A 16,838-nucleotide genomic window follows, 5' to 3' on the forward strand; every position below is an offset into this window, starting at 1 on the left:
TCATTTCGGTTGTATTTAAGGTGTAAATGTGGGGGAAAGGTATTATATCATCAAGGTTTGTGATTTAACAGATTAGTATCTGTGATTGTCACTGCATAATTAACTTGCAGGAGTCCCATTTAACCTCTAGAGGGAGCCCTTTTATGTGCACTCCAAGTGGGACAGACCTCTTACTGTCAATGGGACAGACACTGATGGCAAGCAAACGCTTGCACAATTTATGGTAACTGTTACACAGATAAATCTGGTAATTATCAGTGATATTGTGAGGGAGAGAGGAGGGTTGTCTTGCTGTTTTAAGAACTCTTGAATAAACCCCATCCCTTATCCCTGGCTGATAATTACGAGTTACCTGTTGGATATCTCTGCTGCTATGGTGTGGTGGTGGTTTGCACAGTTTTATGATGGAACCTTTACTAAGGCTCACAACAGAAATGGTAAAAATGAGAGGATAAAGGTAGTCAAATTGAAGAAATAAATGAAATAGCTTGTTGCCAAAACTATTATATTGGTGACCATTAATGCACATCAGCAATAGAACGAGGATTCACTTTGACTAGAAGTTAATAGTACCATTCAGATTACTGCACCAATAGGAAGACACCATTTCTGTTTTACTGTAACTGATAAATTGCTATGGCTAACCTGGTACGTGGAAGTCAGTCTTATCACTCCTCTGTCCCCTCACCACTGAAAGAGGAGGGGAGGAAGGTTAATGAGATGCGGTTCATGGAGCATTATACAGTAGTCTGAGGTAAGACAGGGCGTATAGGTTGTTGGTCAATTTCTTCAAACTGATCAGGTCTATATTATCAAACATACATTAGTAAAGGAAATGAAACACAGACTCTGTTGAAGTATTAAAATACTCCTTTTAGTAATACAATTGTAGGCTATAGAGTAGCCTCCCCAATCCCCCTTACGTAGCCTCCCCAATCCCCCTTACGTAGCCTCCCCAATCCCCCTTACGTAGCCTCCCCAATCCCCCTTACGTAGCCTCCCCAATCCCCCTTACGTAGCCTCCCCAATCCCCCTTACGTAGCCTCCCCAATCCCCCTTACGTAGCCTCCCCAATCCCCCTTACGTAGCCTCCCCAATCCCCCTTACGTAGCCTCCCCAATCCCCCTTACGTAGCCTCCACCAATCCCCCTTACGTAGCCTCCCCAATCCCCCTTACGTAGCCTTCCCTAGCAACAACATTTTAATAAATCTGACCTCCCCCTGACAGCAGGAACCATCTTATCAGCAAGTAAAAACTCAGTAGTGGGTTTGACCGAAACTTGACCTTTCATCACAAGTATAGAGTCATAACGATGTGAACGAGTGTAAGCATCTTCTGACAAGGGACTGGTTTCATCAGGTCTGTGGCAGCTTTGTGTCCTCGGGAAACCAGATAACCACGGTGGGATCCAGACAGGAGGAGTCTGAATGTTAGACGTCTTTTGATAGTGTGAAGGCCACAACACTCAAAACAGGTTTTAACACACACACAGAGGTCTCCTGTATTAACCCTTTAAAAGGCATAAGGCCTTGGTTTAACCTTATTCAAGGCCTATGACACAGCAGTGATACCATGATACCATATTCATGTTTCCACCTCATCACCAGGTTTCCATGTACAGTGTAACACAACTCCGAGGGGGTATTGAGAGGTGGTGAGGGGAAACGAGAGGCAGAAGGTCAAGATGAGAAGAAGACAGAGGAAGCATCCATTCACCAAGGATGAGAGTAGTGTTTCAGATCTAGTCAGTGGTCCCTGAGGAGTACCATATTACATTAATGGTCCCTATTCAGCCAACCAATACTGTGTGTCAGACAGACTATGACCGTGACAAAGCACAGTGGTGCCGACTCAGGGTTTTAAGCTAAGTTTACATCTATGTTGCATGGTACAGTACACACAGGTGGGATAGGCCAATCACACAGGACAGATTAAATAGAAAAGGATCCAGCATACCCAGTGGGGTCCAGAATGATTGGTTCTCTTGATAAAGATGAGCAAAAAAGACAGTAAAATAATGAATACAAATACTGAGTGTACAAAACATTATGAACACCTGCTCTTTCCATGACATAGACTGACCAGGTAAATCCAGGTAAAAGATATGATCCCTTACTAATGTCACCTGTGAAATTCACCTCAATCATTGTAGATGAAGGGGAGGAGACAGATTAAAGAAGGGAGTTTTAAGCCTTGAGACAACTGAGACATTGATTGTTTGTGTGCCATTCAGAGTGTGAATGGGCAAGACAAAATATGTATGTGCCTTTGAACGGGGTATGGTAGTAGGTGCCAGGCACACCGATTTGTGTCAAGAACTACAACGCTGCAGGGTTTTTCACACAACAGTTTCCTGTGTGTATCAAGAATGGTCCACCACCCAAAGGACATCCAGCCAACTTCATTTTGGGAAGCATTTGAGTCAACATGCCTTTCAACACCTTGTAGAGTCCATGCCCCACGTATTGAGGCTGTTCTGAGGGCAAAAGGGGTGGGGGGGGGGGGGGGTACAACTCAATATTAGGAAGGTGTTCCTAATGATTGGTATGCTAAAAAAAATAGAACAACGATATTCTTAATACTAATACAATTGCTCAGAGAATGAGATTTTGTTTAAGTCATTTAAAAAAAAATCTAAACAATCTATCAGTCAAAAGGATTGGAACCCCTGTTTTCAATGCTCCAGCACCCTCACCTTGCGAGGATTACGACACTGAGCCTTTTTCTAAAATGCTAACCAAAATCTCTTTATCTGGGCAATTGTACTAAAATAAAATAAACATTTCCATTTATTTTATAGAATACAATATAGCTCAGTATTTGAAATATTAATTTCATACGGTCTTTTTTGTTTATCTTTATCAAGAGATTCAATAATTCCAGACCCCACTGTATGAACTTATCAGCAGTGGCCCCTGGAAATAAATATTGTGTGCACACTGGCCAGCTATTTGATTAGGCTGTCAAGAGAGACTACCATGAACTGAAATGGCAAATAATGAATGTGCCAACTGAATGTATGCCAGCATTCATCAACCCACCAGAAAGAAAACCCATTGACCCAAAAGGAAAGATTCTGTTTATGGGACAGGAGGGACAAGGTTTGTAACATGTTGCTATGTGTGATAAGGGATGCACTGTCCCAGAGAGGTTATGGGGATGTATAGCTAGCTGTATGTCCTGTGCCAGCACAGCAATATATTATCTGCTACAGTAGAACTGTATTATCACACACTCCTAGTCTATGACTGCACACACACACGCATTGTCTGAGGCATCATCAATGACTGGACATGTGCGCACGCACGCACACACACACACACACACACACAGTCCACATGGTGTAGTGGCCAATAGGTTTATACAATTAATAGGGTTGGGTTACCCTCGGCAGGGCCGGACACATCCGGATGCTCTCATTTTTTTTGTGACACAACTTCTGCTTTTGGGCGTTAACGTATCCCTCACTGTTAACAAGGCAACAGTCCATCTCCTCCTCCACATTTACTGGATTGGTTGAACAGTGCCGAAGAGAATCTCACCAAAAAGTTTTCTCTTGTCAGGAACAGAAAGAAGAAACGCAGCTCAGGCATTTATTTTACGCCTTAGGGTTTTAGAGGCAACGATCTAATGGCCCTATGATGGCTTTATGGGTCACACATAGTAGCCAGAAAGATTAAAAGGCCACAGTGGACAGATAGCCACAAGTGGCTACTTCTGGTCTCATTGTCAATAGGATGATGCAAATATCAAATTATATGACAAGTTTCCTATCCAGTCGGATTGCATAACCATTTACATGTACTTACTAAACATGTTGTATACGGATCTAACAAATATTCTTTATGATGACTGGTGTGATGTTCAACATTGGGGCATATAGGGATATTGAATATATCCAGTTATATATGTAAAGTATGTCATTATTAATGTTTACAATTGATGTACTTACATTACATGTGCCAGAAACACATTGTCGAATCTTTCCAGAAAAAGACTTTGACATTCAGATGACTGATAGTAACACCAGTTCCTGCACCGTATGGTGGTAACATTAGGTAAACCCAGTAACCCACTCATGTACATGTAGGTGTTTGTCTGTTTGCTCATAAAAATGTACTTTGTAAAAAACCATCTCCCCCTCCTCTTCCCTCTTAGTTTTCTGACCCTTGGACATGCCCCTACAGTTGGACTGAGGGGCTGAGGTCCATGTCCAAGACAGCACACACACATCTGATCAGGGACCATACCCCCCAGGTAAGAGAAAACTAGCCTCGCTGGGACACTCATAGGGAGGTATGGGGCTTATGGGAAGCATGGGAGACAGACAACATAGGAGAAAAGGAATAAAATATGAGGAATTGAAGGACCAATATTAGACAGATGAAAGTTGCTGAAAGACATCAGATATTATTTTTGAATTTCGGTTCTTGGAAAGAAATGTGTTAGATTTTGAAATATGGATCAAATGCATAAAAAGCTACTTGCTTTTTGTACTCTGAAGTTTGACTTTGAATGTTTGGTAGAGTTCAATTGTTTTTGGTTGTGTGAAACATTGAATGTTAAGTTGTTGCTTCTCACATGTTTTATCTGCCCCTCCCCTTCTCTCTCTCGTTCTCAGCCCTTCACCATGAAGTTCGTCGCTCTTGTTGGCAGTAGGTCAATATGAGCTCTAATGTTATATAACATAGTACAGTCTTGGGTGGAGGCCTGAGCACTATAGCTAAAGCCTGGGTCTGTCATGTGGTTGTTCGCCCAACAGGCTCCCAGGCCTTGCAGAATGATGCCCCCTCCCAGATGGAGCACATCAAGGCAGCCATCATAGAGTACCTCACTCAGGTAAAGGAGACCGCCCGGAAGACCCTGGGCCACCTGGATGGACTGAATACACTGAGTACAAGTAAAAGAAACACATTGCTCCACTTGGTAACTTTCACCAGATTATTCTGCCTTAATATTCCCTTTCCAACAACCCCTCATCCTTCTTTCCATCATAGCAATGTATTGCACTGGTCTCTCCCTCATTTTACACCCCCTCTCCTCATCTCCCCCCAGGATGAAGCTGTCCGAGAGCTTCGACAAGCTGCACGAGTATACCCAGACTGCTCCCACTTCCAATCAGGTGTGTGAAAAGGTGATGGCTGATGTTGAGAACCTCTGCACCAAGCTGAAGCCCGAGTGAGGAGCTGCAGCAGGTCCTCCAGAAGCATGTTGAGGTGTGCCGCGAGAAGCTAAAGCCCATCTTCAAGAACTGTGAGGAGCTGGTCAATTAGATGCGCGCCAAGGTTGAGGTGACCAAGTCAAAGCTGCTCCCCATGGTTGAGATAGTCCGCACCAAGTTGACCAATCGTCTGGAGGAGCGGAGAAATCTGGCCCCCCCTACGCTGAGGAGTACAGGGATCAGCTTGTGAAGTCTGTCGGTGAGGGAGGTGTCCCCACACACACCGCTGACCTCCAGAGCAAGCTGGAGCCCTACTTCGAGGACCTGAAGAGCAGGTTCATGACCTTCTATGATACCGCCTCCACGGCCATGAAGGCATAAAAACCTCAGATCCTGGTCAGAAAGGATTTCCCCTCCCCTCAACTGTGTAACACACACACTCCTCACAACAAGAAGTGCTGAGACTCGCACACACCATCTGTAGATTGTCTCCACGTAGTGGCCACCTTCAGTGTGATGCCAGTGTCAGTGTCATGCTTGGTGAAAGAAACGTGGTGTACCTGATAAAATATTGTCCTTGGATCTCTACTCCAGACATCTTGTCAATGAAATACAAAAGGTCTCCAAAATACTGGTGTAATGGTTTTATTTTATCGTTCTCTGTCATCACATATGTTAATTAAACAAGTCCAAATAGTTATTGCCATTTCCCTTCCACTGAAGTATTTCCTGCTCATTCAAACAAGTTAAGTTCAATGAGTCATAATTCATGTGACTTTTAGTAAGGCACTTATTAACATAACACTTTAGTGTATTTTTAGACATAGAAAAAAACATTTTACACAGAATCGTGGAAGTTAGAAACATTATAAACATAGAAAATGCTTGGTAGTTAGAAATAACATGCATGTAACAGTTGATATAATTATGTCAGCGGGTATCAGAGGTATATTTGACAAGAAACACACTGCTTGTTCAAAAGGGCATACACAACAAACATGATATCCCTATGGGTTAAATCAGGAATGTTTTAAAAAGAGAAAATAAAGTTCTGGTCAGTGCCAGATTATCACTGTAGTTGTTTTAACAAGATGTACTAAATGATTTACATAAAGTCAAGTCTAGATATAGGGATGAATAATATGAACGACTTGTGTTTATTGTGTCACATAGGTGAATAGTAATAAGTCACCGTGACTGCTCTGTGTAGGTGAGAATCATATTCCACCATCTCCCACTTCAGCTGTGTGAAGCTGACCAGAACGATATCAGTGTTCCTCTTTCCCGCCATGTCTTCTGTTGTGTTCTCCGTTCGGTCTGATCGGCTACTCCTCTCACTTTGCTGGACAGAAGGGACAGGCATTGTACTTGCTCGACTGCAGCCATACACTGATGCACTGAAACACAGACAGAGGCAAATCATCAGCTTTCCATCAGCTAAAAGTGCCTCAGTAGTTTAAGAGTCAGGGTTATAGCAATGTAAAAAGGAAGCATCATCTTATTGTGCCTAGTATGGTGTACAATATGAGGAAGTCTTAGGGTAGGCCTCACCTCATCGACACTGTAGTTTGCAGTAATATAAGTGCTTTTTTTTTGTGTAGGACTTACATCCTTATGTACAGTGTGTGCGCAGCTCATGGGGTGCTGGCTGTCTGCTTCCAAGTGTTTCTGGCACATCAAGCACAGCTTACGATTACTGACAGCCACAGGCTGGTGAGAGACAAGCAGTACATCAATAGCCAAACACACAAGGGTTATGTACATCTCGTCAGCCAAGTCTAAAATTCTCTAACTATGGTTGTTAGTGCCCTCTGCAGGTTGGTAGTGGTTTGTACCTGTGGGGGCCTGGTCTGGAAGACCTGGGCCACTGCAGGTCTCTGGATGGGTCCTGGAGGGCGCTGGATTGGGTCTGGGTAGCCAGGAACGCCCCTGTCTGCAGAGGGAGGCCTGATAGGCCCTGGTGCCTTTGGAGGACAAGGGTTAGGTTTAGACCGGGGATCATCAACTGGATTCAGCCGCGGGCCAATTTTTTTCTTGTGCGGGTGGGTAGGGGGGCCGGACCATAATTGTAAATCATTTGTGACTGCAGATTGACTGCAAGAAGCCCAAATAGATTTAATATTTGAATTAAAACATTAATTTCAAACCTTGCTTACATTTGTATATGATCACATAAGCAAAATGCACCCCCCCCAAAAAAACAGTATTGTGTGGAGGCCTGTTGGGGAACCCTGGTTTAGACTGTGTTGGTGTGTGCACGAACGTGTGTGCTCCCTAAGTGTGTATGTCTCAGTGTTAATGACTGTCCTACCGGTTTCTCATTTTGTGCCAGTCTCTGTGCCACCTGCTTTGTGACGTCATCAATAGACATGCCAGCCATGGTGCCCCGAGAATTCTTAATCTGCTGCAGAACTGACATAAGCTGGGTTCTGGAGGGAGAGAGGGAGAGAGAGGGAGGTAAACTGAAAGAATGAGACCGTGGCTGCCAATACCGAGCTTTCGCCTACTCCAGGAAAACTTTGTCAAAGGTAAGGATCACGTTCTGCGCACGTGTTATAGGAATTAGTCCTACTTAGTCCTACTAAATGTCCTACTGGTGATATATGTAACGGGGGAATTGATATACACTAACAATCAAATGCAAACAATTTATACAATAAAGTTATGAAACAATGAATGTGCACAAATTGGTGGGAGAGAGTGCATTCTGGAGAGAGAAGTGCATTGTGCATGGATTAGTTCACAGAGATGGGCGCAAATAAGACAGGTGTCTTGTGTGCCATAAAATATAAATATTTATATATATGCTACTGGTCAACTAAAAAAATCTTGGTCGACGAACAGCCTATCGATCAAACAATCGACCAGTCAAATAATTGAGGTCAGCCCTAGTCCCCACAGATTGCAATGGAGCAAAAACAATCAGCGTTGTGTGATAATGTAGGAACATTTTATAGTTGCTGTCATTTCGTAGCCCCTAGCCAGAGTTCCTGAAAAAACAATGTGACTCCCCATTTGAGTTGATGATCTGCGTTGTAACCACAGTCCCTACTAACTGCTGCTTCTCAATGATCATGCATCAAATCAAATGTATTTATAAAGCCCTTCTTACATCAGCTGATATCTCAAAGTGCTGTACAGAAACCCAGCTTAAAACCCCAAACAGCAAGCAATGCAGGTGTAGAAGCACGTACCCATCGGTTCCACCTCTGGGCCGCCGAACGTTCTAGGCAACCCGAGCATGTGTATCCGGACCTGGAAACCAGTCTGACAATGGGTTCGCTTAGCGTCGCCCAAAACACATTTATTCTTAACTACCGCTTTAGACTGCCTACGATGTCTGATGAATATCTTCATAGTTATGCTGCCTTATCGTAGCGAGAGTTGCTGAAAAAAGAACTAGCCAGTGTTTGCAATGATAATGAGAAAATAATCACTATTTTTTACTGCCTGTATGTCTTGCTTTTGTTTGATATGCTTGCCTAAATATACAACAGACAAAAAAGTTTGTACGAACATGTCGCTCATGTATTCTGCGTACAACATGATAGCTGCATGTAGCCTAACACACCTCCTGAAAACATAACCTGAAATCGAGCAGAGGCAGAGTGTGCATCAGCTACGTAATCTCTGTATCAATAGCCACGGCAAGTCAGGTTATAGCCACGGCAAGTCAGGTTATAGCCACGGCAAGTCAGGTTATAGCCACGGCAAGTCAGGTTCCGGAAAAACTGGAACCGCAGCCACTCCGTATTGATTATAGTCTGCAAGATCTTTTACTGACCAGCACATTCAGAGTAAGTGACAGACTTTGATCTCACCTGTTGCACTGTGGAAATCTGTCTCCCAGTCTCTTCAGCAGATTGTCCAGTTTGCCAGCAGCGGGGGGGTTATTGGAGGGCAGGGACTGAGCGGAGGCCATGGTAGTGGTGGACTGGGAGACAGGTGGGACGGCTGGGTGTTGGGCTAGAGCAGAGGCAGGGGGAGTGGAGGAGGGGGCAGGTGGGGTGGTTACTCTGGCTGGGGCTGTGAAAGCAGCACGGTGGTGCGGCTGGGATGTGAAGGTCATCCCCATGGCTTTAGGAGGGCCCATCTGGAAATGTTGAAAAGGGGGGCGGGGTGCATATCATCAGACTCATCAACAAGTCCACCTGGCATTGACTGTCTTCGTCAGAATCAATTGCACACACACCATGGGGACCTGGGGTAAGGGTGGTAATGTGATTCCAGGGAGGCTTTCCATTGGTTGGCCCTGTTGCAGCAAGTGAAGGTAATCCTTGAACTGATTCTGGGAGAGAGAAAGAGAGGATGAGAGGGGACAGTCAATAAAGTCCCCTAGTTGTCTAGGGGCAGTTCAACCCCCTAGTCTAGTTCTTAACGCAGTCTAGCCGCTCTCTTGTCCCTCACCTGTAGTCCCGCCAAACTGCTGTGAACCACAGCCACATTATTCTCCCACTCCAGCCTGTGGTGCATGTGCTGCTGTTGGGAGGAGTCTAACCTGCAGACAGAGGGAACACAACCAATCACTGAAGCACAGCCTTTATGGGAGAAGTTACAATATACAGACGATATCCAGCTTTGGTCATAAGGTCATGCTCAGTACAGTACCCAAGTGTGTTTATGTATTGGTCAGCCTCTTTCAGCCAGTCGTCCACCTCAGACATGGTCACATCTCTCTGCATTTCCAGAGCTGCAATCTGTTGAACATAAATCAGAATACAAATCAGCGTTAATCCCTGATTGTCTTCAAATCCAACTCCATGGAGACAAGTGTGGATAGGTGAATGAGAGTGAACGTTCAGGGTCATAGGGTTGTGATGGTTGACTTATTGAGTTAATAAATATGTACAGGCTGACCTCCTCCTGTAGAGCTCTCTGTGTGGTCTCCTCTGACTCCTCCTGTAGACGCTCCATCTCAGTGTTCAGGTCTGCTAGCTCCCGCTCCCACATCAGCCTGGAGATGATCACAGTAGGTGTATTGTATAGCGAAATAATGTGGACTAGTATGTGGTGTCTATAGTTATGTTATAAGTGTAGGGGTAGGACTGTGGCTTAGTGTCTTACTTCTCCTGGTTCTGCTCCTCTATCAGCAAAGCCAGCTTCCTGGTGGTCTCCTCCAGCTCCTGAGACAGTCTGGTAAAGGGACAAACAGAGGAACATGGCAGACAGGACATAATGTCACAGTTCTGTCTTTTTCCACCTTCTCACTTTCTCTCCTTTACCTGTTCCTCTCCTCCTCCATTTTGCTTTTCTCCATGCTGAGCTCCTGCTTCTTGACCGCAAAGTTATTGCGGGTGGTCTTGCAGCAGTTCAGCTGAAGCTTCACATGCAGGGACTCAATTTTGTCCAGCAGCGCCTAAAAATATTAATGTTGTCACTCACCGCCCAAAGACGTAATGATACAATTAGGCTTATACAGTGCTTCCGGAAAGTGTTCAGACTGCTTTACTTTTTCCACATTTTCTTACGTTACAGCCTTATTCTAAAATGGATTCAATTGTTTTATCCCCTAATCAATCTACACACAATACCCCATAATGACAAAGCAAAAACAGTTTAAATGTTTGTACATTTATATTAAAAAAACAATGGAAATATCACATTTACATAAGTATTCAGACCCTTTAGTCAGTACTTTGTTGAAGCACCATTGGCAGCGATTACAGCCATGAGTCTTGTTGGCTATGACGCTACAAGCTTGGCACACCTGTATTTAGGGAGTTTCTCCCATTCTTCTCTGCAGATCCTCTCAAGCTCTGTCAGGTTGGATGGGGAGCATCGTTGCACAGCTATTTTCAGGTCTCTCCAGAGCTGTTCAATCGGGTTCATGTCCGGGCTCTGGCTGGGACACTCAAGGACATTGAGACTTGTCCCGAAGCCACTCCTGTGTTGTCTTGTTGGAGGGTGAACCTTCACTCCAGTCTGAGGTCCTGAGCGCTTTACATCAAGGATCTCCATGTACTTTGCTCCATTCATCTTTTCCTCAATCCTAACTAGCCTCCCAGTCCCTGAAAAACATCCCCACAGCATGACGCTGCCACCACCATGCTTCACCTTAGGGATGGTGCCAGGTTTCCTCCAGACGTGACACTTGGCATTCAGGGCAAAAAGTTCAATCTTGGTTTCATCAGACCAGAGCATCTTGTCTCTTATGATCTGAGATTCTTTAGGTGCCTTTTGGCAAACTCCAAGCGGGCTGTCATGTACCTTTTACTGAGGAGTGGCTTTCGTCTAGCCACTCTACCATAAAGCCCGATTGGTGGAGAGCTGCAGAGATGGTTGTCCTTTTGGAAGGTTCTCCCATCTCCACAGAGAAACTCTGGAGCTCTGTAGAGTGACCATCGGGTCACGATTTCTCATTTTTGCTGGACGGCCAGCTCTAGGAAGAGTCTTGGTGGTTCCAAACTTCTTCCATTTAAGAATGATGGAGGCCACTGTGTTCTTGGGGACCTTCAATGTTTCAGAAATGTTTTGGTACCCTTCCCCAGATCTGTGCCTCGACACAATCCTGTCTCGGAGCTCAACAGATAATTCCTTCGACCTCATGGCTTGGTTTTTACTCTGACATGCACTGTCAACTGTGGAACTTTATATAGACAGGTGTATGCCTTTCCAAATAATGTCCAATCAATTTAATTTACCACAGGTGGACTCCAATCAAGTTGTAGAAACATCTCAATGATGATCAATGGAAACAGAATGCACCTGTGCTAAATTTTGAGTGTCATAGCAAATGGTCTGAATATTTATGTAAATAAGGTATCTGTTTTTAAAAATTGTAATACATTTGCAAACATTCATTATGGGGTACTGTGTGTAAATCGATCATATGTATTTATTTAATACATTTTAGAATAAGGCTGTAACACAAAATGTGGAAAAAGTCAAGGGGTCTGAATACTTTCCGAATGCACCGTATGTAGCCTACAGTACAGAGACGTGTGAACAGACCTGCTGCTGGTGGACCCCCTCATCCTTCTTCTGCACCAGACTGTCTACTTGGCTGCCATGATCAGCCTCATCCTCCTCCTGGTGCTTCATCAGCTCCTCATACTGCATGGCCAGGTGGGTGCTGTACTCATCCACTGACCGCTGCACAGAGAGAGCGAGAGAGAGAAGAAAGAGTTGAGAAAAATAGGAAGGGAGGAAAGATAGGAAAAAGAGAGTGAGGGAGGGTGGAAAGAGGAGAAAGAGAGAGGAGAAATGTAAGGAGAGAGAGTAAAAATGAAAAAGGTTATCAACATCTGTGACACACATATAGAAGTTGTGTGTGTTACCACAATAATTGCCCCAGGTATGCACCCAGAGTGAATACATTACCATCAGTGACTCCCAATCCAGATCGGTGTTAACATCTTTGTCTGCTGTCCAGGCGTCTGTCTGCAAGATACCAAACACTTAGGATTACTTGCTGTCACATATGCTCACGATTCACTTTCGTAAATTACTGCTGTCCTATACCAACGTATACTACCTGAACGCCTTGCCCCTCCTGCTTCTTCTTGTGAGTGACATGCTGTCCATCTCCCGATGCCAGCTTGTCCAGCTCCCCTACAGATTCCGAGGTGTAGCCAGGCTCGGACCAGGGGTTGGACTGGTTGGACCAGGGGTTGTATTGCTGCTCAGGGTTTCCCGTGGCGGAGGTTTCGCTGGGAGACAGAGCTAGGGTAAATATTTGGTGAGGTACTCTGCTCTTGATATACCAGCATGTCATCACCCACTCCTCATAAGCAACTACCCCTACGATAACAGTCACCGCACTTACCGCGCCATGTCCTCCTCCAGCGCCAATCCCCAGTCGATGTCGTCCATCGTTTGCTAGCTAGCTAGCTAGTTAGTTAGTTTCTTCGACTACAAATGAAAATGAAACAGCGGTAAGCTTGTTAGGAAACTGAAACTTAAATGACAACGTACATCTTAGTAGTCATCAAAAACGGCCAATTCATATTTAGAATTGTCTGTTTCCTCATCCCACGTTGGAAAATTATAAACATTGCACGTTTAATGACGTGCACTTCCGGGTAAACACACGCAGATCATTGCTACGCTTGCGCAAGCGCCGTCCAAATGAGTTTATTCATAATGTTTGACATTCTTGTGATTCATGTTGTCCAGAGAGAGGTGAGTTTGTTCTGAATGTATGCACACATGGTATGATTGGTAGACAAATAATGTAGCTTCAAATTATGTCAATTGTAATTCCTACATGACCACTACAGAAGTGTCATAGTAAAAAGTGTTAGGCCTACATGTGAAAATGTCATGGGATGCATTTACTGTATTTATTGGTAGTTGGTAGACCACTGATGGAATCCATATCCTGGGCCCTGTTTCAGAAAGCAGGTTTAACAAACTCTGAGTTTTAAACCTGAACTCTGGGTTGACTAACTCTGAGCTGTCAAACTCAAGAGTTTTCATTTTCAGAACAGGTGATAACTCAATAGTTGATTGAACTAATTGTTAAATTAACCCTGAGTGAAGCATGTGCATGAAGGAGATAAAAAGCCCTCATCAATGGAACACAGATAACATGATTCATCATAGCAACAGGAGAAAAAAGGGCTTGAACCTCCTACTTCTCCCCAGTGGAGTTAGAAATATTAATGAATGCGTATGCAGAATATGAGTTTATATTTATTTTAAAAAGCAATACAGTAGCAGCAGCAAAAGAGCGTGAGCTGGCGTGGCAGAAAATTGCTGACCGAGTCAATGCGTGAGTATTAATTTTAAAAAAAAGTTTTTATCTCGGGTGTTCCACTTATTCAACATTTTATATATTTTGTGTGTGTGTATATATGTGTGTTTTAATATTTATGCAGGTGCAACCCAACAGGCACAAAACGTACTTGGCAGCAACTGAAGATGAAATGTAAAAATATACTTCCAACTGGTAAGGTATAATTTCATTACATGTTGTTTAGCCTACCCTACCCAATTAAACAGCATTCAGTGGCTACATTCAACATGTGATATATTTAAGTAGTTAGTGAAATTGCCTAAGCAAAAAAAGTACATTTGTCAGCCATCCCAACATTGTCAGTATTTCATATTGTCTATTGGAAAGTAACACCTAAATGCCTTTTCACATGTCTCCAAATTTATGCTTACTGGACATGTTCAAATTTGACCTCCATTATAGCCGATATAAAAAGTCTGAGGGATGAAATACAGGTGAGGGTTCACCACCACGGAGGCTGAGTAGATGGCCCTCAGTCAAAACAGTGGGTGACCTATTGCTGAAGGCATCTCTGAACTGGAAGTACTCTTAATACTCCACAGATTTGTCATAATGGGTTAGAGTAGAACCAAAATGGTTAATTTTCATTACAGGAGAATGATGGCGACACCTTGTCAGCTGCCACAAAGAGGGAAGATACAGAGAGGTCTATTGAGGTTTACACCTTAACAATAACATCAAACAGTTGATGATAGTGTTGTACCATAATAAAACTTGGTACCTTATTTTTACAATTTACAATACAATTTACAATGAGGAAGAGGGGGGGTCCATCCACTTCCACAGCACAACTTACCTCCTCCGTAAGATGTTGTTCAGCATTGGCCCATTACTTAGAATGAAACTAAGTAGACCTGGCACTGTGAAATTCAATGTCATTTTGTGTTCCTATAGCTCCCTGTGAAACAGCTGTACAGGGTGTACTTAGAGAAACAAATTGACAAATGTCATTTAGAAATTGTCCACAAGGCTGCAGATGCAAAAGATACAAATAGAAATACAACTGCTAGAACATCAGTTTAAGGTGGATGGTGGATGATTTTACTTGTTTGAACAACATAAAACAATACTAACTACTGTACTGCATTTGTACTTGCAGGAAATAAAGAAGACTTCATAAAAAGAAAGGCATATTGTCTTAATTTGACACTGGGGAGGTGATGGGTCAATCAGAAATGATGGTAGCATATTGTGTCTCTGACTGTCTCTCGTGTGTCAGCGGGGTGGCCAGGATCGTTATCAGGATCGTTCACTGGTTGAGTAGGACATTGTTCTCCTCTAATTGTGGTAATATTGTGGAGAATCACACATGAGGTCACATGCCCTTTCTGGGGTGACCCTGAGCCTACGAAGGCACTGGAACCGGGCCTTGAGCATCCCAATGGTCATGTCTATCCTGGCTCGTGTCTTGCAGTGAGCCAAGTTATAACGTTGCTGTGGGCCGTGCTCAGGATCAGGGTAAGGGCTCAGCAAATAGGACTGGCAGGGGTACCCTCTGTCACCGAGCAGGTAACCATCGAACTCTCCTATGATAATATGAGGATACAGTTCATTTCTAGTTGCAATCGAAATAAACAAAATATTGATATAATAGGATATAGCTATATATAACTCACCACGGGCAAATCTAACTCCGTGTACACTCATGAACAATTTGTGAGTCATGCACAGACCCAGGCCACTTTGCTTCCACGATGCTGATGATGTGGGCTGCATCACATATGATCTTCACAGTGCAGAACAGTAATTAGCTGTATTGTGAAGTATCTTTCATTTGGAATGCTAAAGGCTACTATTTAGGCCTACTTGCACATTAATGCTGTGGAAAGACTTCCTATTCACATAATCTCCTTTGTTTACTGAAGGAGCTGTGATAGGAATATGAGTGCTATCTATGCAGCCAATCACACCTGGAAACCCTCAAATATATCAAATGAACTGATTAGTACTTCATGTCTCAAAGCTTCATACTAAGTAAATTAATGCAATTAATTAACCTGCAATTCTGTGGAATTCTTCTTTGTTGATTCTTGTGGGTCTGTGACTTGTGAACACCACAAAAGTGTACAGGAAATGTTTCAGTGCAAGTCACGTGACAGCCTGACAGATGGTTGCCTTGGAAATATGCTCAGCGTCACCGACATCATATAGAAAACTCCCGTTGGCAAAAAAAAAAGTGCAACACAAAGAATTTGTTCAGAACTGAGAGCATGTCCACTATGTGTCAAATTAACTACATGAAGGCTGAGAATATTGTTCAGATGATTGATCGATTGTACAGAAACACTCAAACAGATAATCATCAGGGAATGATAAAACATCCAAACATGGTCTGATTAGCCTCTCCCGATGGAGATTTCTGCAGAATGCTTGTGCTTCAATATCAACTAGCTCTTCAAGAAAAGGACACGCCATGTCTGACACCTCCTGCAGGCTTTAGCTAAAGAGGAGGAGAAACTCTGGGTTAGTTGAAAACCTTCCAGGGAGCAGGTTAGCTTCAGAGAGTATGTTGCCATAGTAACTGACTCAGAGTTGAGCTGAACTGGCTTTGTGAAACAGAAAACCCTGAGTTTCCTTCAACTCTGAGTCAACTCACTCTGAGTTTTCACTAAACCCACTTTCTGAAACAGGGCCCTGGATGACTACAACACTAAGTCTAGTATCTAATTCCGCGTTCAAGTGCTAGTCAGAACAAGGAAACTCAGAAATGTTCTACTTGCTAACTAGTTGTCATTATACATGTGTCACGTTCAATGAATCAGCAAGTCGGAAATTTCAGCGTCTCATAGGTTCAACCTGCATGTGAACATGGCATATCTACAACTAACCTAACCAAATATTGTCTATTGACAAGATAGTCAAGTGACCACATTAACAATGGAAATACATGTCCTCAAAGATGGAAGGCAGGCAGGAGGAGGATAGATCAGGTGGGACCA

The 16,838-nt window shown here is 43.5% G+C and overlaps 1 protein-coding gene and 1 pseudogene across 2 annotated transcripts; one reads left to right on the plus strand and one right to left on the minus strand.

Annotated features, from left to right (window-relative positions):
• Positions 1-4,079: 4,079 nt before the first annotated feature.
• On the plus strand, positions 4,080-5,543 carry LOC139419221 (apolipoprotein A-Ia-like; annotated as a pseudogene).
• Positions 5,544-5,791: 248 nt separating this feature from the next.
• Positions 5,792-13,193, minus strand: LOC139418374 (RING finger protein 214-like). Of its 2 annotated transcripts, XM_071167772.1 has the most exons (15): positions 12,928-13,193; positions 12,637-12,811; positions 12,483-12,542; positions 12,114-12,254; positions 10,385-10,518; positions 10,227-10,295; positions 10,020-10,116; positions 9,771-9,859; positions 9,570-9,660; positions 9,355-9,450; positions 8,984-9,255; positions 7,474-7,591; positions 6,998-7,126; positions 6,771-6,872; positions 5,792-6,559 (listed from the first exon to the last, which is right to left on the minus strand). In XM_071167772.1, the coding sequence occupies exons 1-15, from the start codon at positions 12,972-12,974 to the stop codon at positions 6,497-6,499; spliced, it is 1,683 nt and encodes a 560-aa protein (XP_071023873.1). In that variant the 5' UTR covers positions 12,975-13,193; the 3' UTR covers positions 5,792-6,496. The 2 variants fall into 2 exon arrangements, with proteins under 2 accessions (XP_071023873.1, XP_071023874.1); XM_071167773.1 differs by lacking the exon at positions 6,771-6,872 and having other exon boundaries at positions 12,928-13,184.
• Between the last annotated feature and the right edge of the window lie 3,645 nt (positions 13,194-16,838).

This window comes from Oncorhynchus clarkii, chromosome 10, assembly GCF_045791955.1.
Source record: "Oncorhynchus clarkii lewisi isolate Uvic-CL-2024 chromosome 10, UVic_Ocla_1.0, whole genome shotgun sequence".
Taxonomy (NCBI): Eukaryota; Metazoa; Chordata; class Actinopteri; order Salmoniformes; family Salmonidae; genus Oncorhynchus; species Oncorhynchus clarkii.

Excerpts from the sequence above, each read along its gene's own strand:
- LOC139418374 (XM_071167772.1), bottom strand. The coding sequence starts at position 12,974 with ATGGACGACATCGACTGGGGATTGGCGCTGGAGGAGGACATGGCGCG. Across the intron at positions 9,451-9,569 it reads GCAGTTTGGCGGGACTACAG|AATCAGTTCAAGGATTACCT; the intron begins GTGAGGGACAAG and ends TCTCTCTCCCAG. Across the intron at positions 7,127-7,473 it reads TGGCACAAAATGAGAAACCG|GCACCAGGGCCTATCAGGCC; the intron begins GTAGGACAGTCA and ends TGTCCTCCAAAG.